General features: G+C 45.3%; 1 protein-coding gene across 2 annotated transcripts in view; it reads left to right on the forward strand.

The window, feature by feature from the left end:
* The window catches only part of LOC132380944 (plexin-A2-like), a 570948-nt gene that overhangs the window by 318408 nt on the left and 225511 nt on the right, over positions 1-27029 (forward strand). For both annotated transcript variants that reach the window (XM_059949929.1, XM_059949928.1), the window contains exons 6-9: positions 4343-4466; positions 10553-10706; positions 16547-16643; positions 18288-18402. In XM_059949929.1, the coding sequence (XP_059805912.1) occupies positions 4343-4466; positions 10553-10706; positions 16547-16643; positions 18288-18402 (490 nt within the window). The remainder of the gene's footprint in view (positions 1-4342; positions 4467-10552; positions 10707-16546; positions 16644-18287; positions 18403-27029) is intronic.

Below are 27029 nucleotides of genomic sequence, written 5' to 3' on the forward strand. Positions count from 1 at the left end.
CACAGGACGCATGATGGTGACGATGAGGACCTTCAATTCCATGAAACACAGTTCCCAAGGAAATGGAACTGAAGGTACACGGTGTGGCATTAACAAACAGAGCGGTTCATGCTTGAATCCATTTGCTGTCCCTTGTTGAAAACTGAAGGAGAAAAGGAGAAGTGAGATTGTACAGAAGTTTGAAATGTGTTCTTTCATACTACATGTCAGAATCAGATACAGATTCATTATCTCTCCCGTATGTCCCGAAATCTGCTGTTTTCAGGACAGTGCAATACATAAAATATTATCTAACTTACAATAAGATAAATAGGCATATATATTGTGTGTGAGTGTGTGTGTGTGTGTGTGTGTGTGTGTGTGTGTGTGTGTGCGCGTGCGTGTGTGTGTGTGTGTGTGTGTGTGTGTGAGTGCGTGTGTGTGTCCGTGTGTGCGCGCTCCTGTTGGAGTCGTCGGGGTGCAGTCATGACAAGCTTTTTGCACCGATCTTTTTGGTGATTGCTCGTCGTATGGTGTGTCTTGGGCGCCTGAAACCTGGCGGAGCCCATCCCTCTCCAGGATATATAATATATGTAGAGCTAAAAGACAGCACGTGCATGTAAATATTCCAGACATCCCCTGCCTCAGAAAATCAGCAATACATAGGACATATCAGAACAGTACAGGCCCTTCAGTCCACAATGTTGTGATGGCCTTTTAACTCGCCCTTCCCTCCCACATAACCCTCCATTTTTCTGTCATCCAAGTGTCTGTCTAAGGGTTAACTAAATCCCCTTAATGGATTTGGCTGTACCACCACCCCTGGCAGGGTGTTCCACAGACCCTCCACTCTCAGTGTAAAAAAAAACTATCTCTGATATCTCCCTTATTTTTGCCTTGTCATTTTAAAATTATGCCCCTTGTATTAACCACTTTCGCCTTAGGGAAAAATCTCCAGCTCTCCACTCAGTCAACGCCTCCTATCATCTAAGATTTGCTCCATTCAGACTGGGGCATCTTTTTTAAAATAGAGATGAATCTTTCTTCCCACCAACATAACTCAGAGTAACATCTGAGTATCAGTAAATGCTTTCCCTGACTAATGCAGTATGATCTTGTTCCCATCATTAAACAGCTGCAGGAAGTCCAGCGTCTGCTTGCTACTTTCTATGCTCACATCTCCCTTTGCAGGTTGCTGGGCTGAGGCCGGGCTTCACGTGGAACTGAGATCTTATTGTGTACAAAGTTGCTGAGTGATAAATCTGAAGGGAAATGGCAGATTAGGGGAGCAGTGCTTGACACATTCCTGCAGTGTCACTAAATCTGTGGGTGAAGTAATGGTATTAACAGTGGTTCAGACGCTGAATCATTGTGAGGTGCTACTGCTGGCCCGGTACCGGTCTTCACTCATACTTGTGAATTCTATTTAGTGAGAGCTGGCAAGACCCTGTGCAGGTATGTAGCTTGTCTCATTTCAACAATGTGATGGACACTGAGAGCGGTAACACCACCCTCCTTTGGACACCAGGAGAGGTAACGCCACCCTCCCTTTGCATGTGTGCTGACCGATTCCTCTGTAAGTGAATCGTTATACTGTATTGCCAAATGCTCCTGGAGCAGATGGCCACAATTTCCAGAGACTGTTGAAGCGGGCAGCCATCTTTAAGTGACTACAGCTTTGTGTTGAGAGCTGCCATTGAGCCTGGACTGATTTGCAAAATGCCTGTGTGAGGTACTGTCAGATCTGAGAGGCTTCGTGGTGGTCCAGCCTTCATCCACACTGCCACACCAGGCCCTTCTGGCTGAACCAGCGCAGCCCAAAAGCACCCATATGACCAATTTGCCTGCACATTTTTGTACGGTGAGAGGTAGCACCTGGAGGAAGCCCACGTACAAACTCCTTACAGACAGCAGCAGGAATTAAATCTGAGTAGCCTGTGCTCTAAAAGCTTTACACTAACTGCTACGTCACCATGCTGCCCCCAAATGATTCCTTCGTCGTACCAACGGTCACTTGTAAAAATGCCATCCTCTTCTCTCAGTTCCTCCATCACTGCCACATCTGCTCTCAGGATCAGGTTTTTCATTCCAGAATATCTACTGATACCTTTTATAAACCCACCAACTCTCACAGCTATCTGGATATACATCTTCCCACTTTGTTCTCTTATGAAAATGCCATCCTCTTCTCTCAGTTCCGCCATTTCTGAGATGTCTCCTTCTCAGTCCGAACTACTGAGATGTCTCCTTCTTCGAAGAAAGGATGTTTCCTTCCTCCACCCTCAATGCTGCCCTCATCCACATCTCTTCCATTCCTCACCCCACCCCACCACCACACCAGGATAGGGTTCCTCTTGTTCTCACCTACCACCTCACTAGCCTCCACGTCCAGCACATAATTTTCTATAACTTATGTCATCTCCAACGGGATCCCCCCACCAAGCACATCCTTTCTTCCCCCCAACATTCTGCTTTCTGTAGGGATCGCTCCCTATGTGACTCCCTTATCCACTCATCCCTCCCCACTGATCTCCCTCCTGAAGCTTATCCTTGCAAGCAGAACAAGTGCCACACCTGCCCCTAAACCTCCTCCCTCACTATAAATACAGGTGCCAAGCACTCCTTCTGGATAAGGCGACACTTCACCTGCGAGTCTGCTGGAATCATGTACTGTATCCAGAGCCCTTGGTGTGGCCTCCTGTATATTGGTGAGACCTGACGTAGATTGGAAAACCCCTTCACCGAGCAGCTTCACTTCATCTGCCACAAAAATGTGATCTCCTGCTGGCCACCCATTTCAATTCTACTTCCCATTCCCATTCCAACATTTCAGTCCATGGCCTCCTCTATTGTCAGGATAAAGACTCATTCAGGTTTACCTCATATTCCAACTGGGCAGCTTCTAACCTGGTGGCATGAGCATCATTTTCTCAAACTTCCAGTCATTGCACTCTCTCCCCCTTTACCAGTCTTCCATTCCCGTTTCCTTCTCTCACCTTATCTCCTTCCCAGCCCACCACCACCCTTTGGTGCTCCTCCTCCCTCCTTTTCTTCCATCGTCTTCTGTCCTTTCCTATCAGATTCCCCCTTCTCCAGCCTTTTATCTCTTTCACCCATTGACTTCCCAGCTCTATACTTCACCCCCTCCTCTTCTCCCAGTTTCACCAATCCCCTCCCACCACCTCTTTCCGTGACTTTACTTCTTTCTTTCCCATCCTGGTGAAGGATCTCGGCCCGAGCCGTCAACCATTTACGCTTTCCATCGATGCTCTCTGACCTGCTGAGTTCCTCCAGCATTTTGTGTGTGTTGCCTTGAATTTCCAGCATTTGTAGATTTTCTTTGTACACCAACATGGTTTTACCTTTCTGCGCTGGTCAGCCCAATACCATTCACTCCACCTCTCCCCTTCCTGAGGGAGGTTAGCAGGATTGTTAAATATTCACTAGGGCCCTTCTCACCGGAGCTGACTAAATACCTTACTTTCTGTGGGAATATCAAATCAGCTTTCAAAATTAAAAAATCAATTCATCATCATTCAGGATGAGCCTTACCTGTATAAATCGCGGCAGGGTCAGATTCCTGGAGGCGAGTAAATATTTAATAATATTAGAAAATTTCAGTATTCCAGACAGGTGGCTCAAATGCTCAATAAAGTAGATTTGCATTAGAATTGTAAATTCAAAGATTTGGTTTGTCAGAGTCAAGTCAGGTTGGAAGACCTTGCATGAATGGTGCGCAGAAAGTGACTTGCTTTCCCCGCTTTCTGGCAGGTAGCAGTGTGTCAGGCTGGCCTGGGTCACCAGGTGAAATTGTTGCTTCCTGCTGTTTAAAAAATGTCAGTAGAAGTCATACTGTGATGAGTTTGGAGCTTCATTAACAAATTGGTTAATATTCTATTGATTGTAGCCTTAATTGTGCTCAATCTGTGGTGCTCAGTGGGGAGTTTTGGCAGGGATGTGAGCACTTGTCTGCTCCCGTACTGTATGTCGAACACCACTCACCAGGATACTGGGAGTATCTACCCGGAATTTACATACTTCAAGTGTTAACTTAAAGTCATCATGTGTGACAAGCAGGAAATTAAATTAATAGCTTCTGGCTTGTGAATTGGCATTCTGTTACCCCAGAGGGAAGGTAACTACTGTAGACCATAATGGTCCAGCTGAATATGGTCACATTTTGTTCCCGATTCCAAACCACATTCTGTCTTTGCCTGGCAGGGGAATTGTTTGAATTACTTTTCTCTTGGTGAGATTTGAACTGAATTAATTGGTTATTCTAATTAAAATACGGCATTATTACCTGATCTCTACTCCAGCACAAGGATTTAACATCTACTAAATGTTTCTCGTTGTTTTAAAGGTGCACAAGACAGGACAAGTGTGAGCGAGCGTTGGAACCGCACCGATTTGCCACCAGTGTTGGGCAGTGTGTGAAGCTGAGTATCTACCCCAGCAGCATTTCCGTGTCGGAGCACAGTGTCCCGGTGAGTGCCTGCCCTTCTTGGCCCAGTGCGCTGGCTTTAGTAACACTGGAAAGAACAGCAAGAAGAGTTAGAACTTCAGGTTGTTTCTCTGATGTTAAATGGAGCCATTGAACCAGTGAATACTGGGTTACAGAGCCCCAGTATTTTGGTGACAAAAGGTGCCGGGGGAACTCAGTGGAGCAGGCAGCATCTGTGGGGAAAAAATAGACGTCAGCAGTTCAGGTTGAGACCCTTCATCTGGACTGGAAAGAAATAGGGGAGACAACCAGAATAAAGCAAGGTTGGGGGAAGGGATGGAGTGGGAGCTGACAGGTAATGGGTGGATCCAGGTGAGGGGGAGGAATAGGCAAGTGAGGACAGAAGAGATGCCAGAAACTGGGTGGAAGTGAGAAAGAGCTGAAAGTGATGGAATTTGATAGGAGAGAATATTGGACCATAGAATAAAGGATGTGGGTGGTGAGCAAATGGAGAGAGAATTGGAATTGGCTTCTTATTGTCACATGTACTGAGTTACACTGATAAACCTGTGTAGTATATTGTTCACAAATATCAAATCATTGCACATTGAGGTGGAACAAAATAAACCAATAACAAAGTCAAAAACGTATAGCAGCTGTGGAGAAAGTGAACCATAAGGCCCAAGACCTTAACGAGGTAGATTGTGAAGTCAAGAGTCTATCTTAGTACCAGGGAACCGTTAAATAGTCTTATAACAGTGGGATAGAAACTGTGCTCGAGCCTAATGCTATGTGCTTCCAGGCTTTTATACCTTCTGCCCAGGGAGAGGGGAGAAGAGGGGATGTCCAGAGCAGAAGGGCTCTTTGATTACGCTGGCTGCTTTGCTGAAGCACCAACATGTACAGACAAAATTAAAACTGTGTAACACCTGTACAGTGCCATCAGTGTGTACACAGATTTATAGAACACAGTCACATGGTCTACTTGGATTTCTAGAACACACTCAATGTAGTCTACTCAGATTTTTAGAAAACAGCCAACATGGTGCACACGAATCTCAAAGTCCAAAGTAAGTTTATTATCAAAGTTCATATACCATATATCACCATGGTGAACCCTGAGATTCATTTTCTTGTGGGCATTCCCAATAAATCCAGTAACCACAATAGAATCATTGATAGACAGCACCAAAGGATGAACAAGCAGTATGCAAAAGACAACAATACAAAAAGAAAGAAAAGAGGAAATAGTAATAATATTCTCTAGATCGCAATCAATGTGGTCTACCTGTAGTTTTAGAACACATTCAATATGATCTACATGGACTTACAGCAGCCAGTTCTTCCCATAGAACAGGTGGGATTGAAGTTGAAACATGCAGGAAAATAGATACTGATAGCACAGATACACTCGTTTAAATAACAGACAAGATAGGGTCATGATGAATGATTGCTTTTCGGTTGATGTTAATTGAATACTCACATTCTCCGGGGATGAGTGGTTAGGGCAAGTGCATCTATCAATCTGTATCAGTGACTTAGACAGTAAAACAAACCATCAATTCCTACATTTGAAGATAGTACTGACATTGCTGAACAGCACAGAGGATGGTGATAGATTGCAGCAGGGTCTACAGGCTGCTGGACTGGGCAGACAGGAGGCAGATGAAGTTCAATGTGGGGAGATGAGTGGTGATGCATTCTGAAAGACAGAATGACAAGAGTCGGTACGGAATAAAGGAGGGTGCAGGAGTTGGGCTGTATGGGCGCAAGAGTCATTGAGTCAGGTAGAGAAAGGATCTGTACACAATTCTGGGTGTAATCCACAGAGGCATAAAAGCAGAGGTGTCAAGTTGAACCTTAATGAAACACTGTCCTGGCCTAAACTGGTGAGCTGTGTTCAACGCTAATTAAGGATGTTTATTTATTTATTGAGGTACAGGATGCAACAGGCCCTTCTGGTCATTCGAGCCGCACTGCTCAGCAATCCACTGATTTAACCCTAGCCTAACCACAGGACAATTTACATTGACCAATTAACCTACCAAGCAGTTCGTCTTTGCAATGCGGGAGGAAACCGGAGCACCCCGAGGTCACAAGGAGAACGTATAAGCTCCTTACCAGCAGTGACGGGAATTGCGCCCAGGTCACTGGTGCTGTAAAGCATTGTGGTAGCACTGCGCTAATCGCCAGGCTACCCTGCCACCCAGAGCACCACAGCACAGAAACAGGACCTGCAGCCCATCTAGTCCATGCTGAACTGTTTTTCTGCCTCATCCCCTTGACCCACCTGGACCATAGCCCTCCCATCCACGTACTTATCCGAACTTAAACCTTGCAGTCAAACCTGCAACCTGCACTCTCACCACCCTCTGAGTGAAGACCTTCCCCCTCAGCTTCTGCTTAAATATTTCACCTTTCACCCTTCACCTATGACCTCCAGCTCTAGTCTCACTCCACCACAGTGGGAAAAAGCCCATGGACTTGTAGGGGGTGTGGAACGAGATATGTGGTGGAGGCACGGCAGCCCAAACAGCATCCTCCTGTGCTGTGGACATTCTGTGCATCTACAACCACGAACATCCGGTCGTCCCTTCTCGTTGTAATTCTCTATTATTTTTGCCCGATTCTTGATCCGTGAAAAGAACTCAAGCAAGAAATCTGCAGTTAGTGTTTGATACAGGTTGTCAGATTGATGATTAATTCTGTTACTGATCGTAAGTACTATGCACATTAGGACAGTCAGAAATGTCTCGGTTTTACAGAAGTGATGTGCAGCAGCTGTTGACCCCAGTGGAGAGCTCTCTACTCGATCCCTCCGATTCAAGTGGGCAGATGAAACAGAAGTGTATCTCCCTTGTAAAGAAGCTCTTCTGGTACTTTGTGGCTGCATTTCTCTGTCTGGGAGTTCAAAGACTGGCAGCTCATACACACTGGCTGGTGAATACACACAGCCTTACTCTTTACCTCCCTGCCAGCATCGACTGGCAAGTAACTGAGCAGTGCCGCTCTGGTGTCGGGGAGTTTACAGCATCAACATGCACTCAACAGCCACTTTATTAGGTACACCTGTACACCTGCTCGCAAATACAGATATCTAATCAGCCAATCGTCTGGCAGCAACTCAATTCATAAAAGCATGCAGACGTAGTCCAGATGCTCAGTTGTTGTTTAGAGCAGACGTCAGTGGAGAAGCAATGTGAGCTAAATGACTTTGACCATGCGGTGATTGTTGATTCTGGGTGGGGAGGTCTGAGTATCTCAGAATCTGATCTCCTGGGGTGTTCACACACAACTGTCTCTAGGGCAGGGGCTCCCAACCTGGGGGCAACGGACCCCTCGGTTAATGGTAGGGGTCCATGACATAAAAAGGTATGGAAAATCTCTTGAGTTTACAAAGAACGTTGTGAAAAACAAAAAAAAAATCCAGTGAGTGGCAGTTCTGTGGGTGAAAACACCTTGGTAATGAGAGGGGTCAGAGGAGAATGGCCAGACTGGTTCAAGCTGACAGGACGGTTACAGTAATTCAAATAACCACACGTTACAACAGTGGTGTGCAGAAGAGATTACAGAAAATCGTGCAAAAAAAAACATTCAGTGAGTGGCAGTTTGTGGCAAAAACACCTCATTAATGAGAGAGGGCAGAGGAGAATGACCAGATTGGTTCAAACTGAAGGGAAGATGACAGTAACTCAAATGATCACACATTACAACAGTGGTGTGCAGAAGAGCATCTCTGAATGCACAATGTGTTGAAACTCAAAGTGGATGGGCTACAGCAACAGAAGGCCACAAACATGCACAAATACACTCGGATTTATTTGTAAAATTATTGTTTCATCTTAATGGCAGTTACTTCATATCAATTCATTTAAATAATGCATACTGGGGCTTCATGCAAATTTCTCAGCAGGCTTATTGCTAATCACGCATTTTGAGTTTCACCCTGCTAGTTATCCTCGGGAAGTCAAACCTCTCAACAGTTGAACGGTTGTTTATCAACGTCTGTTGGTGCAATGCTTAAATCTCACAACTGTACTTGATTAAGTTTATTCTCTGTCAGAATGGATGTTGAGTATCGGAAATGAAGGCGTTGGATACTTGTGACATAGTAGCAGAATTAGTCTACTCGGCCATCATGTCTGCTTCACCTTTCCATCATGGCTGATTTATTATCCCTCTCATTCTCCTATTTTTCCCAGTAAACTTTAAAACTCTTACTAATCAAGAGCCTATCAACCTCTGGTTTAAATATACTCAATCACTTGGCCTCCATAGCTGTCCGTGGCAATGAATTCCACAGATTCTCTAGCTAAATTCCTTCTCAGCTCTGTTCTAAATGGACACCCTTTTATTCTGAGGCTGTACCTTCTCGTCCTAGATTCCCTCACTACAGGAAACATCCTCTCCACGTTCACTCTACCTGGGTCTTTCAATATTTGATTTGTTTCAATGAGATCCCCCTCATTCTTGTAAACTCCATTGAGTACGGGCTCAGAGCCAACAACCATTCTTCATATGTGAGCCCTTTCCTTCCTTACCAATGAATCAACTTGCAGGTTCACCATTAAGGATTCTTGAATAGGGACTCCCAAATCCCCTTGCACCTCTGATTTTTGAACTTTCTTGTTGTTTAGGAAATAGTCCATGCCTTTATTCCTTCTACTGAAATGCATGACCGTGCACTTCCCTCACTATATTCCATCTGCCTCTTCTTTGCCCATTCTCCTAATCTATGCAACCCTTTCTGAAGACTCCCTGTTTCTTCAACTCTATGTTCCTCTCCACTTATCCTTGCACTGTCTGCAAATTTCGCCACTAAGTCATCAACACTGTCATCCAAATCATACACCGTGAAAAGAAGCAGTCCCAATACTGACTCCTGCGGAACACAACTAGTCACTGGCAGCCAACCAGAATAGGCCCCCTTTATTCGGACTCTTTGCCAGTCTTCTTTCCATGCTAGTATCTTTCCTGTAAGCTCATGGGCTCTTATCTTGTGAAGCAGCCTCGTGTGCAGCACCTTGTCAAAGCCCTTCTGAAAATGCAAGTAAACAACATCCACTGACTCTCCTTTGTCAGTCCTACCTGTTGTTTCCTCAAAGAACTCCAGCAGGTTTGTCAGGCAAGATTTCACCTTAAGGAAACCATGCTGACTTGGGTCTACTTTATCATTTGCCTCCAAGTGTCCAGAATCCTCATCCTTAATAATGTACTCCAACATCTTCCCAACCACTGAAGTCAGGCTTAACTGGCCATTGAGTTCCTTTCTTCTGGCTCCCTCCCTTCTTAAAAAGTGGAATGACATTTCCAATCTTTCAGTCCTCTGGAACCATTTCAGAATCTAGTGATTTTGGAAAGATCATTATTAATGCTTCCACAACCTTTTCAGACACCCCTTTTCAGAACCCTGGGGTGTATTCCATCTGGTCCAGGTGGCTTATCTGCCTTCAGACCTTTCAGTTTCCCAAGCACCTTCTCCTTAGTAATGGCAACTACACTCACTTCTGCCCCCAGTACTTGTGCTTGCACAGTTTGTTGTCTTCTGAACTCTGGTTGAACACTCTAGTTGGGCAGTCAGTCTTTCAGTGATCCTGCTTTGGTTATTATTCTGTGGATTTATCAAGAATGCCCACAAGAAAATGAATTTTGGGGTGACATATACTGTATGTACTTTGATAATAAAATTTGAACTTTGAATTTGTGGCATACTGCCAATGAAGGTTGACGCAAAATACTAGTTAAGTTCATCCACCATTTCTTTGTTCCCCATTACTATCTGTCCAGCATCATTTTCCAGTGGTCCGATATCCACGTTCACCTCTCTTTTAGGATTGAAAACACCAAGTACAAAAACAGTCAGCAGGTCAGGCAGTATGTGTGGGAAGAGAAATGGGACTGATGTTTCAGGATCAGTTCTATTTCTCTCTGCATGGTCGCTGTCCGACCCGGTGAGTGTTTCCAGCGTCCACACTCTTTACCTTTACTGCAAATGTTTGACAAGAACTTCCACTTGCTGCCACATTCATGGGGCAGAGTTTAACCCCAGTTAATCTTAACGCAGCTTCACGCTGCTTCCGAGCACGGATCTGGGCGCTTGCTGAATTTGTCCCCATCTGTTTCCCACAGCTCTCTCTGAAAGTCACTGATGTCCCAGACCTCTCCGCTGGCGTCGTCTGCGCTTTTGGTGAACTAGCCGAGGTGGACGGTCAGACGATGGGCGACACAATTGTGTGCGTCTCGCCGGCTGCTAAGGATGTGCCTTCTGTACTGAGCAACCAAGGTAACGACCTGTTTTAGCGAAGCAGGCTCCCTGCAGTGTGGTAAACCTGTTGAGTTCAGATGGATACCTACATAGACATGCAACGGTACAGCACAGCAACAGGCACCGCAGCCCACAGTGTTAGCACTGGCCAAATGGAACTGAATACCTCAACCTCTTCTGCCTCTACATGATCTGTAGTTCTATCATTTATAAATGCCGCTGTCTTATCTGTGTCCATTACTACTCCTGCACCTACCACTATGTGTAAAAAAAAATTTGCCCCGCTCGTGTCACAGAGTTACAGAGCACCACAGTAGGGAAACTAATCCCTTGGACTAGATGTCAAAGGGCAAAGGGCCTGTTACTGTGCTGTCATGCTCTAAGATTCTATGACTCTAGCCCGTGCTGAACGGTTATTCTGCTTAGTCCCGTTGACCTGCATCTGGACCATACCCCCCAGACCCTTCCCACAGATGTACGTAACCAAACTTGTCTTAAACGTTGCAATCAAAGCCACATCCAGCACTTCCACTGGCAGCTCATCCCACTCTCACATCGCCCCCTGAGTGAAGACATTCACCCTCAGACCAGGGATCCACAGACCCCTCATTTAATGGCACTGGCCAGTGGCATAAAAAAAGTTGGGAACCCCTACCTTAAGCATTTTTCATTTCACCCTAAACCCATGACCTCCAGTTCTAGTCTCACCCAATATTAGTAGAAAAACATCCGCTTGCATTTAAGCTATCTGTATCCCTCATAATTTTGTATATCTCTATCAAATCTCCAATACTTCAGAGAATAAAGCTCTGGCCAGGATACAAAATTAAATCTATCTAGCTAAATCTCTTCTGCCTGCACGAGCCAAATCCCTATCATATATAAATGCCACTATCATATCTGCTTCTATCATTATTACCCCTGATATCAGTACTGTGTAAAAAAATCTAACTTGTCCCTCACGTCTCCTTTAAACTTTCTGCCTTTCACCATAAGTGCCTGTCATCTACTATTTGACAATTCTACCCTGGGATAAAGATTCCAACTGTCTACCCTATTTCCGCTCATTTACTTAGGTTCATCTCCCCGACTGGGGCAAAGGCTGCTGTCAGAAACTCGCCAGAGTCCTCTGTCCTGGGCCAGTCTTTCAAGCTGTCCCAGGACTAGCCCATCTTCTCCTTCCGCTCCCAACAATGAGGTCTTTGGAGCCTCTGTTGGCTTTTCTGTATCACTGGCTTTTTACAGGATGGGTCTGCTCACCCCACACTCAACCCTCCTTTAGCAGGTGGGCTTGGGACCGTCCATAGTGAGTTCTGCCCTATCTATGCCTCCAGTTCATGTTTACACATCTACCGCTCTCCCCATTGACTTTTTCCAACAGGAATAATTTGCAGGAAAGTGCCACTGAAGTATGAAATCTTTCTTTTCCAACACGGCTGCTGCCACGTTTACAATCATGTTATTGTGCTAACCGTGGTCTCAGTTTTGACGGTACCCCGTATGTCAGATAGTCTGAGAATGACAGTACAGAGTTGTGTTGTCCAGTCTAAAGGGCAGGTGCTGGATGGGTAGCCTCCCGAGTAACGTAGAAAGTAAGTTACTTGAAATCGGTTCTCACTCACAGTGTGAAAAATCGCCAGCACCAGTGTTTAATGTTGTTCAAGAGGCAGCTAAAGACTACATCTTAATCTCCCAATCTGTCCACAAACTCTGAACCCCCAGGTAACAGAAGGTGCGAATGGAGGAACAGAGGTCCTAGAAGGTGGCTTCATCTGCATTAATAGCACTAAGCTAACCTTTTACCCCTCTCTAAGATCAATCAAATTCTTCCCTCCCACATAACCCTTCATTTTTCCTTCATCCATTTGCCTCTTTCAGAGTTGCTTAATGTTCCTAATGTATCTGCCTTTACCATCACCCCTGGCAACGCATTCCACGCACCACCACTGTCTCTGTAAAAAACCTGCCTCTGACATCCTCCCCCCCACCCCCCCACCCCCCCAAACATATTAGCCATTTCAGCACTGGGAAAATGTCTCGTATTGCCCACTTGATCTATGCCACTTGTCATCCTGTACAGCTCCATCAGGAACACCTCCCTTCCTCCTTCACTTCAAAGAGAAAAGCTCTGGTTTGTTCAACCTATCTTCATCAGACATGCCCTCTAGTCCAGGCTGCACCCTCTCTAAAGCTTACAAACCCCTCCGATCATGAGGCGACCGGAACGGAACACAGTGTTCCGAGTAAGGAAATTTCAAGGGAAGTTATCATAGATTCTAATTTCTCATCTGGTGTTCCCGATTTCCCATCCCCAGGGCTGGTCTGTCCTGTAGAACATGAAATTGCACTGATGTTGAACCGGAATTATCGCAAAGCAGAGAGCATTTCCTCCCTGTTGACTAGCAAGGGAGGAAGGAACTGCAGTGGGAATTGCATCCTATTTGTAACCAATTACACAGCGTTCTTGAACATCAGTGAACTACACCCCTGTTTATTGATTCCAGGTATGCTGAAATCAGTATTCCGTTCTGAGAGACAACAATCGGCAAAGTACATTCAAAGCAAGCTTCTTCCCGTTCAGGGGATGAGTCAGAGACTCCAGGGAAACATCGGCTCGCTTTGAGACTCAGAAAAACCTGCTGACTTATTAGTAACTGGCATTATAAAGGACTCTCTCATTAAGATTAAACTAGATGTTTAATTGTTTTCCCCTGGGTGTTTTGTATACAGTAAATAAAGGAGTAATCAGATAGGAAATAAATCTGTACAGTTTTTATCTTTTTACCCCGGGGAGGTATCGAGTACAAAGAATAGCATAAGGCCTCCTGCGAGCCATCTAGCTCTTTCTACACTGCTCCACCTCATTCCCAACTACCTGGATTTACAGTTGCTCAAAATTGTCCAAGGTTTTGAAGCAAAGAATAGATTTTGAATTTCGATTTATTCATTGGAATAAATCAGTTGCAGGTGGTTTTGAAGTGATCCAGCTTCGGGAGTGGGCTTCAGTCCTGAGCCTCTGTGGGGCAGAAGCGGGAGAGGAAGCGGCCGGGGGAACTGGAAGACGTTGCTCCTGATTGTCGTGTGTCTCCTCTCAGCCTGACTGGAGCAGGCATGAAGCTCACCAGTGCTGAGAAGCCACAAGTACCCCATTCTGTGAGGTTAGCAGGTACAACCTCAACTCCTGACTGACTAATCCTTATTGAGGCTGAAGAACAGCTTTGGAATAATTGGAGTTATGATTTATGGGAAAAGATGGGAGAATGGGGTAGAGATGGGCTGCATAGCCTAACACTGTTGCTGTGGTCTCCCAGTGACAGGCTGCAATGGAGAACCTTCAGACGTGAAATGTCTAGGTTCAGTCCTCAGACTAATGAGAGGACGTGAACTCAGTGCGAGAAGCCCCTACCGTCAGCACTGGAAAACAGGATTCCCGTGTGTCTGTGTGAGTGAGTGCGAGATACCACGCATAAGGTCCATGGACCAGAGTAGTTACTGACATTAGGCGAGAGGTGGCAGATACATATCCCCAAAAAGTGTGGTAGACATGTCTTTAATTGTAAGAATCTTGGGAATGAGTGACATGTGTTGAAATATAATCGACTCCCTACAAATGACTGAGATTTAATCTGACAGTTCTTGCCGTTTGAATCCTTTTCTCTGGATATGAAGGCTTTGTCCCCTATCGCTCTCCTACAGCTCGAGTGCTTCCTTAGACGGTTAAAATACTCTGAGTGGATAGGAGGGTGACACAGTAGTGTAGTGGTTAGCACAACACTTTACAGTACAAGCAATTCAGGTTTTACTTCCTGCTGTGGCCTGTAAGGATTTTGTACCTTCTCCCTGTGACCGAGTAGGTTTCCTCTGGGTGCCCTGGTTCCCTCCCACAGTCCAAAGACGTACCGGTTGGTTGGTTAGTTGGTCACTGTAAATCGTCCCGTGAAACTGTAAAACTTCTGGACAAGATGGCATCAGTGAGCAACAATTCCTCGGGCGACATCTCCCAGGTAGCAAATCTGTCCAATTATTTCACTTCTCCCATGCTGTTCTTTTTGTCTTTTTTGTGTTACGGAAACTTGGAGGCTTTGCCGTTCAGTTTGGAACTCGATCTAAGGATCCAGCACTATGCTGTGTATGGAGAGCTGCCTTGTGGAGACAGAGTCAGTGGGGGAGACAAAAAGGTCCGAGAACATAAACTACTTCAGTGGGGGAGACAAAAAGGTCCGAGAACATAAACTGACTTGTGGAAGAGACCAGAGACAAAGTATAGGGTTGTGAATGACTCCAACCAGCAAGGAAGGTTGAAGCATCAAGTCAAGTTGCTTTTTCTTGTTGTTTCGACCATACTGCTGGTACAGTACACAGTGAACATGAGACAATGTTTTCCAGGACCATGGTGCTATATGAACAATACAAAAACTACACTTAACTCCATAAACCAACACAAAAACTGCACTAGACTACAGACCTACCCAGGACTGCATAAAGTACACAGAACAGTGCAGACATTACAATAAATAATAAACAAGACAATAGGCACAGCAGAGGTCAGTAGATTGTTAGTCCGATGACTTGGGGGAAAATCTGTTACATAAATAAACAGCTGAATGGTGGCGTCTGGGATTCTGTCCGTTTCTGTATTCCCGCCGAATATTTTGTTGCCACAGATGTAGTCCAATTTAATGTCCATTGGAGAGCAGAATGGATGGGAGAGCCGGCTGGCTAGGGCTTGCCTTTTTCCTGGCACGGACCCCTACCCGCTCACCTCACTTCCACTTCCTCACACAGCGCTTACACTGTCCCCACCTCCGGCCACCGGCGTGAGGCGACTCTGAGGACTGCAAGCCCAATTCCCTCAGCAAGCTGAGGTCGTGCAATCTAACCAGCAGATTTTCATGAAGGTTTGTTTTTGGGCGATCTCTGTATTGTAGTAGTAACTGGTGGATGATAGATAGTCGCTCTGTTATACATCGCTCTAAACCCTAATTGTGCCTTAAAATTAAATTTTAATTTAAGATTAAATTTAAAAAATTAAATTAAAGTAGCACCAGATCCAAAAGGCCGCTGCTGCCGACTGGATCAGGTTGAAGCATCAAGGATGACTCCCAACAGAGATGGTCAGTAGCCAGAATTGAGCATTTGGTGGGGTCAGCTCCAAATCGGCACTTTTGACTTGGATCTGCGTTCGACCTGGATTGGCAGTGTTCGGACCTGGGTCGGCAGCTGCTCTTTACGGAAGGACTGAATTCGTGTGGCTGCTCTGCTTGTACGCTGGCAAAATGACGTTTCCCATATTCTGAGATTTATGGGATTATTGGACTGTCTATCAGTTCCCTTCAGCTTTTTCTTGTTTTCTTTCTTGTGGCCAATTGACAGGCAGGCATCCTGTTAATTTTTGTGTGTGGGGGGGTGTTTGAGGCTTTGGTGCTACTGTTGCTGTTCTTTTCTGTGAGTGAGGCCATCGGGGACTGGGGATTGTTATGTGTAGGGGGTCAGTGATCATTATTGTGGCTGTTTTTTGTTGTGGGGGTGAAGGAATTTTGGTGACTGCAGGTTTTAGTTTTTTTTGTGCAGGGTGGGGGTGTGGAATTGATATGTTTTCTTTCATCAACAATCCCCTGGTCTTTCTGCTTCCATGGCAATCTGGAGAAGAGAAATATCAGAGTGGTGTTGTACACAATACTTTGACAATAAAATGAACATGTTTGATTAGGCTGGGATTAAATTGAGGCATTGCTGGGTGGTGTGGTTCGAAGCACTGAGAGGGCCTACTTCATGCTGTATCTCAGTAAGTAAGTAAATAGATAGATAAATAAGCGGCAGAATGAGCATCTATTGAGTGACTATTATGTTCCCCATAGATTGGATTGGGGTCAGTCTCCAGCTGAAGTCCAGGGAGACAGGGCAGACCTTCGCCAGCACCGAGTTCAAGTTCTTCAACTGCAGAGTTCACCAGCTGTAAGATTGACTTCTATCAGTTCTCGTTGTCTCAAAGTGGTTTGTAAATCAAGCGTACAGACATATACACCGTTGTCTCTTGTCAGCTCAGTACATGTAGATCACACAAGCCAGTTATTCAGAGCCTCACTTGTCTTGTAAGGAACACCGTGGTCTTGTTGGGCTGATTTGTGAGCAGGCTTCAGTCAATAATTCCCTCGTCAACTTTGTCCTCCGGTAGTTTCAGTTAGTTGGGCTATTGATAAAGTAGCAATAAGGTAACCTCATTCCATTTGTAAACAGAGCTTTTTAAATGCCTCTTATCCCATGCAAGACCCATCCAGATCTGTTCGTCGGCTCCGAGACTCAACATATCCCAGCGGTTCTCAGGCTGTGAGCGATGGCAGCCGCTGTAACATGGCTCCCTCACTAATAGCAGGTGCCCTGCCCTTTGCTGCTGGAAGTTGCCTTTAGTGAGGGCACACTGTGTGTGCAATGCATCCCCTTCCATCTGCAACATATCAGAACCTGGGGCCCGGGGAACGAATGAGTTCAGCAACCCCAGATGAAAGGTCTAGACCTGAAAAGTCCATTCTACCCTCCCCCCCAACTGATGCTGCCTGACCCCCAAGCTCCTCCAGGGCCTGTTGTCTTGTCCCAGATTCCAGCATCTGTATTTTTCTTTGTCCCCTCATTATTTCATATACCTCAACTAACCCACCCCCACCCCCAGCCTTCTCCAAAGAACCTCAGCCCCTCCGGTCTTTCCCCATCGTTGCACGTTTCCCTCCCCAACATTGTCCTCCTCAGCAACTCCTCCAGTGCCCTCCCTCTCTTCTGTGATGTAGAGACCAGGATTGTCAATGGCGCTCAATCTGTGGTGTTCTGCACTGTTTCAGCAAAACATCCCTGTGCTTACACCTCTGCCTCACCTACTGAATGAGAGAGTTCCTTCTGCCCTTACTGACTTGTCCTGCTCTGTGGACCCAAACTCCAAAGTGCCTCCGTGTGTTCCTTTGCCCCACAGTTATCCTCATTCCTGCATGCCTCTCAAGGAAATAGCCAGAGGTGGAACAGGCACTACATGGTGCTTGTGTCTGAGGGTGACTGCACCAGTCTCTAGCCTCCCGTATCATGGGTCTGACGTTGTCTGCTCCTGGAGTCATCCCTTTCCCAACTGTTCAGCCCTCCCCCCCACCACCCCATCACCCAAAGGCCTGGCTACGTCAAGATCTGACGAGGCCTGAACTGAGGGCATGTAATGAAATTCAAAGATTCAAAGAAATTTTATTATCAACATATGCATGCAGTGTACAACCCCGAGATTCATCTTCCTGCAGCCAGCCAGGAAACAAAGACACACCATGGAACCATTTCAAAGAAAACTTAAACCACCTAACACATAAAAAAGGGACAAATCCATGCAAACGTAAAATAACGAGTCAATAACACACAGAATATCAAACAACAAGCTGTACAGTCCTTGAAACAGTCCAGGAATGTTCAGTTTAGTTCAGTTCAGTTCAATTTAAGTTTTCAAAAGCAAGCTTAGAATTTTGTTGATAAACTGAGGGAGCATGCACCTCCCATTGGCCAGACACTGTATCACCGGTGACTCCGTCTAGGCAAGAGATCCCCATGTTTCCTGTTGTCCATTTGTTCCAGGTGCCTGTCGTGTGTGACCAGTGCCTTCCACTGCCATTGGTGTAAATACCGAAACCTTTGCACGCACGATCCCAGTATCTGCTCTTTCCAGGAGGGACGGGTCAACTCCTCCGAGGTAAGACTCGATGGGCTGAATGGCCTAATTCTGTTGCTACGTATCATGGTAAGGCCACTCTGCCAAGCCTTCGCTCAGCAGCCACCATCAGTTAGTCTATTGAACCTCTGAGAAATCATCGGTAAAGAATACCATTACCAGGAAGTTGCCACGCCTGAGTGAAAAGGAAAGGCTGAATAGGTTAGAGCTTTTCTCCCTGGAATGCAGGAGAGTGAGGCTGATTTGACAGAGTTACACAAGATTTAGAGGGATATAGACAAACAGGCTTTTTTTCCCACTAAGGTTGGGTGAGACTAGAACTAGAGGTCATAGGGTAAGGGTGTAAGGTGAAATATTTAAGGGGAACCAGAGGCAAAACCTTTTCACTCATAAGGTGCTGCGTCTGTGGTATGAGCTGCCAGCAGAAGTGGTGGATGGAACATTAAAGAGGGTTGGATAAGTACATGGATGGGAAGAGTATAGAGGGCTATGGTCCAGGCAAGGGCCGATGGGACGAGGCAGAGTGTGTTCTGGATGGGCTGAAGGGCCTGATTCTGTAACGTCATGCTCTATGACTCTATGACATCTTTGAGATTGCCTGTCAACCTCTCCTCTTGCCCAGGTTATGTACATCAAGTAACGGATTCAGACCAGCACCGTCTCTCACCTCAGTGTTCTCTGTTTCTTCCTGAGCTGTTGGATAAGCTTTCCAACCTCTTCCTAGTCTGCCCTGGCACTGTTCATTGGAACTGTGCTCTGTGGGGTGAGCTCAAGTACACCTGCCCCTCCCCACAGGCACTGCCTGGCTGTTCACAGTTCCAGTCCTTCTGCCATGCAGGTCCAGAGATGTATGTTGATGGTCCTTCAACTTGAAACACTTTTCTTTCTTGTCCTCTTGAGGGGTGCTGGCTGAAGGCCCAGTGTCTCTGTTGGATGACTCTCTGACTCTATAATGACGTGTTTGATAAAGAGGTTTACAGTGTGATGGGTAAAGGAAAGACATGTTCAATGCTGGACACTCAAACTTTCAACTTATCAGCAGATACAATAGTGGTGTAAGAGAGCCATGTGAAGATATACAGTACTGTGCAAAAGCTACACATATATATAGCTTAGACTTTTTCACAGTACTGTAGAAATTTTATGTATTGCACTGTACTGCTGCAAAATAAAATCTCTGCCCAAAGTGTAGACTGTTCATTTCCATGGTAGCTGCCTGACCTGCTGAGCCCGCCAGCAGTTAGTGTGCGTTGATTTGGATTTCCAACATCGGCAGAATCTCTCATGTTTCTCTGTGTTGTATGTCTTTGATGGTGGGTAAGCAGGTGATGCGTTGGGCAGTTTTAACTACCCGTTGGAGAACCTTCCTGTCTGCCATGATGCAGTTTCCCATACTGAGCAGCTGATGTGAAAGAGGGTCACCAACCTGGCCTACCTCAGGCATTAGTAAATGTTGTAGGACAGAGGTTCACAGACTCCTTGCTTAATGTGATTGGTCCATGGGAACCCCTGTTGTAGGAGCTCTAATGAGAGGAGGGGGCTTCATTGGGGAAGGAAGAAGAAGCTAGAGCACCAGACAGTTGTAATTCTCTACACCGCAGCTGTGGAATACCCGGAGTACTGGGAATTGTGCAGTTACGGGCTTTTCTGAACATTTTATTAAACCCTTACCCTCAATCAGCTCTGTCATTTGCCAAGTGGCAGAAGCTTCCCTGAGCATGTAGGAGTTGTAAATGTGGGTGAGGAATAATTAAGCAGCAAGGACAAGTGGTGGCACATATGCCAATGTAAACAAAACCAAACCATTGTAGAATTAGTTGGCTTTGTCAGAAGCATTTCAGTGATGTTAATTTATGGAAATTTATGCTAACATTGGATTCTGCTTTTGTCAAAGATAATGATTACTACCAGCCTTCCTTCAATGCACAAAAACATGTGCTTTCCCTTCTGGAATTCTGAATCATCACATCTAACAAATATTTATTTGTCAAACCTTGAATAATTGACTAAATCCACAAACTGCTTGATTGCCTAAATCCACAGACTGTTCTGTTATTTGCAAAGTATCTCCTGCGCTGATAGGTGTGTGTCCCTTAAGGAGATTGTTTGATAATCTTGCTCCTTCTGCTCTGGTGCTGATGGTGGCCTCAGACAACTGGAATACTCAGGGAGGTTTGTCTAACTCTGTAAAGCAAAGAATCTTGTCCTTTCCCCCTTTCTCCACAATCAGTGTGGGCAGATAGGCTGAGTGTGTTGCCATGAACCCATTGTAAAATGGTGAGGCCTCTGCCTGGCAGGGTACAAAGAACAAAGAACTGTTTAGAGCAGGAGTCAGAGTTCCTATTAGAATGGCATGGTAGTGTAATGGTTAGCACAATGCTCTGCAGTGTCAGCGACCCAGGTTTAATTCTCACTGCTACCTGTAAGGAGTCTGTACGTTCTCCCCATGACCGTGTGGGTTTCCTCCCACAGTCAAAAGATGTACCAGTTGGCAGGGTAATTGGTCATCGTAAATTGTCTCATGATTAGGCTGGGATTAAACGGGGGGGGGGGGGGTTGCTGGGCAATGTGGCTGGAAGGACTGGAAGGGTCTGCTGTATCTTAGTAGATAGATAAAGAGTCAGAATCAGGTTTAATAGAGTGGTGAATTGGGAGAATTCAGTGGGTATACTTAAGGCAGAGAGTGATCGGTTCTTGACTGATCAAGGCATGAAGAGATATGGGGAACACAAAGTACACTGCAGATGGTGGAGGAACTCAGCAGGTCGGGCAGCATCTGTTGAAACGAGCAGTCAACATTTCAGGCTGAGACCCTTTGACAGAGATACGGGGAGAAGGCAGGAGTTTGAGGCTGAGAGGGAAAGTGGATCACTCACAATAAAATGATACAGCAGGCTCAATGGGCCAAATGGCCTAATTCTGCTCCTCTATCTAGACCAATGGTTCCCAACATGGGGTGTACGCCCCACACGGGGGTAATTTGATTTTTAAGGGGGGCAATTCGAGAATGAGTTATTAACAGTGAATTTTTTCTAGTAAGTCTGTGTGAATATGAGTGCGAGTTAATACATATGTGTATATACAGTATGCATACATAAAAATACTTGTGTGTATGTACATGTGTAGTTGCATATGTACTGTATATATAGTGTATCACCATCATTACAACCATCAAATGGCTTTCATAATTAAATTGATGAATTGACTGATGCAGGAAGGAACAAATGAACAAGTCCAAACGCGTAAGAAACTCATACGAGGTCGCGCCAATGCTGCTTTTTGCAGTAGCTTTCGGTTCTTGGTGGTGTGAAGGTGTGTACATTGCGTCATCTCTTTTAAACGGTGTATCTGTCTTTGTATGCTGTAGAAACGAATTGGCATTGTTTTATTTATTTATTATTATTATTTTAATATCACTTAATGTTCTTTTTTTACAATTTCTTAGTAATTTCTTCCTCAGAACTTTAACAGTCCTTTGGTTCTTTTATTTTTCTCTTTCCTGAACGCCATGTTCTTTGGAAGCTTGTTTAAACCAAGTTAATGGTCTTTTAGGCTTCCTCCAGGTGAATAGGAGTTCACTTTTTGAATAATAAGAATTATATATCATCACAGGGGGCATCAGGATTTTAGAGGTGATTAGGTGGGGCATGGCCAAAAAATGGTTGGGAACCACTGATCTAGACCTTATGGTCTAGTATCACTGACTAATATGAAATTTGTTGTTTTACAATAGTGCGGCAAGATACATAAAAGATATAAATTACAATAAGAAATATATGTAATTAAATAAGTATTGCAGAAAGAGAACAAAAATAGTGAGATAGTGTTCATGGATTTATTGTCTGTCCAGAAATCTGATGGCGAAGGGGAAGAAGCTTTTTCTTGGCCCTTCAGCCATGATGTCTTTTCCAACAGTGATGTTAACTTAAATTAATCTCTTCTGCCTGTACGTGATCCATATCCCTCCATTCCCAGACATGTTGAAAAAATAATATTAAACCATAGTCAAAAACCCCAAGCAAACAGAAATTTCTGTCTGAATGGAAACTCCCTCATCAACATTTCCATGTGCATATCTAAAAGCATCTTCAACATCAGTATTAAATCTGCTTCCATCACCATCCTGGCAGCCCATTTTACACAGGAACTCACCCTGTGTAGAAATAAATGTGGCCCTCACATCTTCTCTATATTCCAACCCTCTGCTTAATTCAAATGCATTTGCTCTAATACTTGGCATTTCTGAGTGTCTCTATCCAACCCCACAGTGAACCCATCCTTCTCAAAGTTATAGGAACTCCAGAGTCAATCCAACATCTCCTGTGATCCAAGCAGCCTCCACGGACCCTCACACTCCTCCCGTAGTGACCAAGAGTTCATACAGCTGCACCAGGACTTCCTCACTCAGTGGTGCCGTGGGTCGCCTTTGCCCATCCAGCTGCCGAGAATGAAGTGCAGCAGGGCTTCCTAGCTGACCAAACTTACCAAGGGACCAGTGCCAGGGGCGGAGGTGAGGGAGGATGCTGGAAGGGTCTGTGTGGGTACTTGAGGAGTCAGCACCATCTTCGAGCACAATCTGGGATTTTGAAGGAGAGATAGAGAAAGAGAGTCTGTGGTTCTTATCAACCTATCAGCCTGTCAGACATAAGAATGAGGAGCAGAATTAGGCCATTTGGCCCATCAAGTCTGCTCCACCATTCTGTCATGGCCAATTTATTCTCTCTCTCAACCCATTCTCCTGCCTTCTCCCTGTAAGCTTTAATCAAGAACCAATCAACCTCTCCCTTAAATATACCCAATGACTTGGCCTGTACAGCCATCTTTGGCAAGAATTCCATAAATTCAGCACCCTCTAACTAAAGAATTTTTTCTTCATCTCTGTTCAAAATGGATGTTCCTCAATTATGAGGCTGTGCCTCTGGTCCAAGACTCCCCCACTCTAGGAAACATCTTCTCCACAACCACTCTATCTAGGTCTTTGAATATTCGATAGATTTAAATGAGACCACCCCCCCCCCCCCCACAACTCTTCTAAACTCCAGCAAGTACAAGTGCAGAACTGTCGAACACACCTCATACACTTTCAATCTGGGGATCATTCTCATCATTCTCCAGAGCATCACCAGTTTCAGCACATCCTTTCTTAGATAAGGAGCCCAAAACTAGCAGGTCATGAATTGCATCTTTCAGTAACTGCACACCAAATGCTAGCCCTTTGGAGAATCAACCACATTTCACTGGGAAATTGTTAATCTCTCTGTAATTGGTTGCTGAATGCAGAAATCCACCCTATTATTTCATCAGCTGAGCAATTCTATTATTGCAGCTTTGAAGGCTACACAAACACACAGCAAGCTTTAATTACTTCCCCGTGACCTCTCATCACAAACTGGATACCAGCTGAAGTATTCTGGTTCAAGCTGAGGTTGGCATTCATCATTACCAGACACTGTTGATGATGTTGTAACTAGTTGTTCTGAGCATGGACCTATTCCCTGAACGATGCCCTGATCGTGTAGAGGAACAACAAAAGTGGAGGCAGTTTGCTTGTTATTTCTCTAACACAGACATTTCAAGCCCCATGTTAGGGAAATGGTCACTTAAATAGGGCAGAGAAAATTTACAAGGATGTTGCTGGGACTGGAGGACCAGGGTTATAAGGAAAGATTGAATAGGTTAAGACTTTATTCCCTGGAACATGGAAGATTGAGGGGAGATTTGCTAGAGGTATACAAAATTATGAGGGGTATCAATAGGGTAAATTCAAGCAGGATTTTCCCACTGAGGTTGGGTGGCACTACAGCTAGAGGTCAGGGGTTAAGGGTGAATGGTGAAAGGTTTACGGGGAACATAAGGGGAAACTTCTTCACTCAGAGGGCAGTGAGAGTGTGGAATGAGTTTCCAGCACGAGTGATGCATGCGAGTTCGATTTCAACATTAAGAGAAGTTTGGATAGGTGCATGGATGGTAGGGTTACGGATAGTTCTGGTCCATGTGTAGTCTGATGGGACTAGATGGAGTAATAGCTCAGCATGGATTAGATGGGATGAAGGGCCTGTTTCTGTGCTGAACTTTTCTATGACTATGACATAGAATATAAAGCATAGGACATAGAAAAGTACAGCACTGGACTGACTACAGTGTTGTGTTGGTCTTGATGCCGATTTATACTAATAGTTCTCCTGTGTATCATCCATATCCCTCCAGTCCTTCCATATTGAGGTGTCTATCCTCAAATCTCGACATCAAACTGCTTGCTTCCATTAATCCCCTGCGTTAGCCTTTCCGGGTACCATCCATTCTCTGTGTAAAAAAAAACCTCTCAGATCACCTTGAAACTTTTCCCTGCTTGAGCACAATTATTGCCACTTCATCATCCAAACCTTCCTCCTAATCGCAAGGCTGCTCAGAAGTTGGTGCTCGTCTGGAACTTCACAGTGTGTCCCACAGTGTTGTTTAGAAGCTCTGACCCTTCCAGCTGATGCCAAATTCCCCTGGTTAATCAACAGCAGGACTGGGATTTCTAAGGCAATGCCTTTGGTGGAGTAGGGAATCTTCGTCCAATGTGCATTAACAGAGACCTTCCTGACCATGGGGCCAAGCTCTGGGTAGAGAGTCTGTGCACAATAAAGCACCATTCATTCACAACAAGCATAGAAAATTCTGGAAACAAGGCATGCCAGGACAGCATCTGTGGAAAGAGAAACTAGTAAACATTTTAGTTCAAGGACGCTAGTCAGGCCTGTTGCACTCTCCTTAGACACTTGCTGACCTGCTAAGTGTTTCCAGCGTTTTGTTTTCATTTCAGATTTCAGTCATCCACACAAAGGTTCACAAAACATCCTGCCTCCCACTCCCTCCCACACCGCTGCCACCCCCTGGCACTGACTTTTCCAAATCAGTGGAAGTTGGTGACGTTTGTGAGAGGGGGTTCGTTCATTTCTGTGTTAAGCCAGAGTTCGCGTACCAGGACTGCTGGTCTTTCCTCCTGCCTCCTCAACCAACCACTCCCTTCCCTCTTCTAATGGTGTCAGTGATTCCTTCAGGAGTTTTGCTGTGTGGATCAGGTCTTCCTAATGTTGTACACAGTGTCACAATCTCACCACTGTATGCTGCAAGATGCATCCTTTCATTGTTTCATGGTTCATGAAGGATATAAACTCAGTGAATACTCACACTCTTTATCCCAGGGTTGGGGAATCAAGAACAAGGGGTTATAGGGTTAAAACAAGAGGGGAGAGATTTAATAGGAAGCTAAAGGGCATCTTTTTCACCCACCTATAGCTAGGGTGCCTAAGACTTTTGCACATTTCTGTAGTAATTTCATCTATTGCACTGTACTGCTACCGCAGAAAAAAACAAAATTCAGGACATGAGTGATGATAAACCTGATTCTCAAAGGGGTCTCTATTGTGGACTGAAAGTGAGAAGGGGGCAGGGAGAGGGGCATGATGGTTGGGAAAAGGGGAAGGGAGCAAGAAGCACCAGACAGACATTCTGTAATGATCAATAAATCAATTGTTTAGAATCAAATGACAATCCTGGTGTCTCAGGACTGGGTGTGTCTGTACCCATGCCAACACCCACCTCCCTCCCTGCCCCAGGCACTCCTTCTCTGCCACTTTGTCCACACCCCTCCACCGGCACTCCACCCTCACCATTCCCAGCATCCTTTGCGCCTACCAGATTTACAAACCCGTGCTCCGCTCCATGTTGACAAATACAATACGGTGCAAAAGTATTAAGCACCCTAACTGTAGATATGTGTCCAAGATGACTTTTACACAGTACTGTGTATGACCCAAGTTTTTTTAGCCAGAGGGTGGCCAGTATATGGAACAAACTGCCAGAGGAGTTGGTTGAGTCAGGGACATTTGCAACATTTAAAAAGTACTTGGACAGGTACATGGATAGAAAAGGTTTGGAGTAGGGGTTTGTGCCCTTCTTTGTGCCATGGACCCCAGGATTGGAACCCATGGTTTAGTGGCATATGGGACAATGAGGATCCTGGTCAGCACAGACTGTTTGGGTAGAAGACCCTGTTTCTGTGCTGAATGACCTCATAATCGTCTATGTCTCCATGGCTGTTCCAGGTGGGTGGATTGGAGTCAGAGGAATTCGAAGCACTCAGTAGTCCCCTGGGCAGTGCTGAAGGTCGGTGGGCAGGAAGGGTTACTCCGCCGATAACAAACCTAAGACCATGGGGGAGGCAGTGTGCTGTCACGGTAACTACAAGGACTGGTGCAGAGGAGAGTCAGTCCCCGGAGAGTGTGTCACTCACAGGGTTCAGCTCAGACCTTTTAAAAAGTCTGCCAGAATCGGAATCTTTAATATCAGCTGCAGGGGAAACAAAATGGAATAAAATTGGTTTTCACTTTGGGTATATTGTGGGTGGAAATTTCATTGAAATGTATATAACGTTTACCAGATGTGGACAAAATTGTTTCCATCTTTAATAAGTTTTTGCTGGGATTATACAGCAGGCCCCTGGAGATTTTAATCTTCTGACAATGAAGCAGTTCATGAGGGCTGAGAGCAGGAGCTGGTGAGTGGGCCTTTCGGGTTGACCTATCTCAGCCCCGCATTCCTGCACCGTCTCCAACAGCCATCCGCGTCCATTCTGAATGAACTGAGTGACCGTGTCCATT

This window comes from Hypanus sabinus, chromosome 25, assembly GCF_030144855.1.
Source record: "Hypanus sabinus isolate sHypSab1 chromosome 25, sHypSab1.hap1, whole genome shotgun sequence".
In the NCBI taxonomy this organism is placed as follows: domain Eukaryota; kingdom Metazoa; phylum Chordata; class Chondrichthyes; order Myliobatiformes; family Dasyatidae; genus Hypanus; species Hypanus sabinus.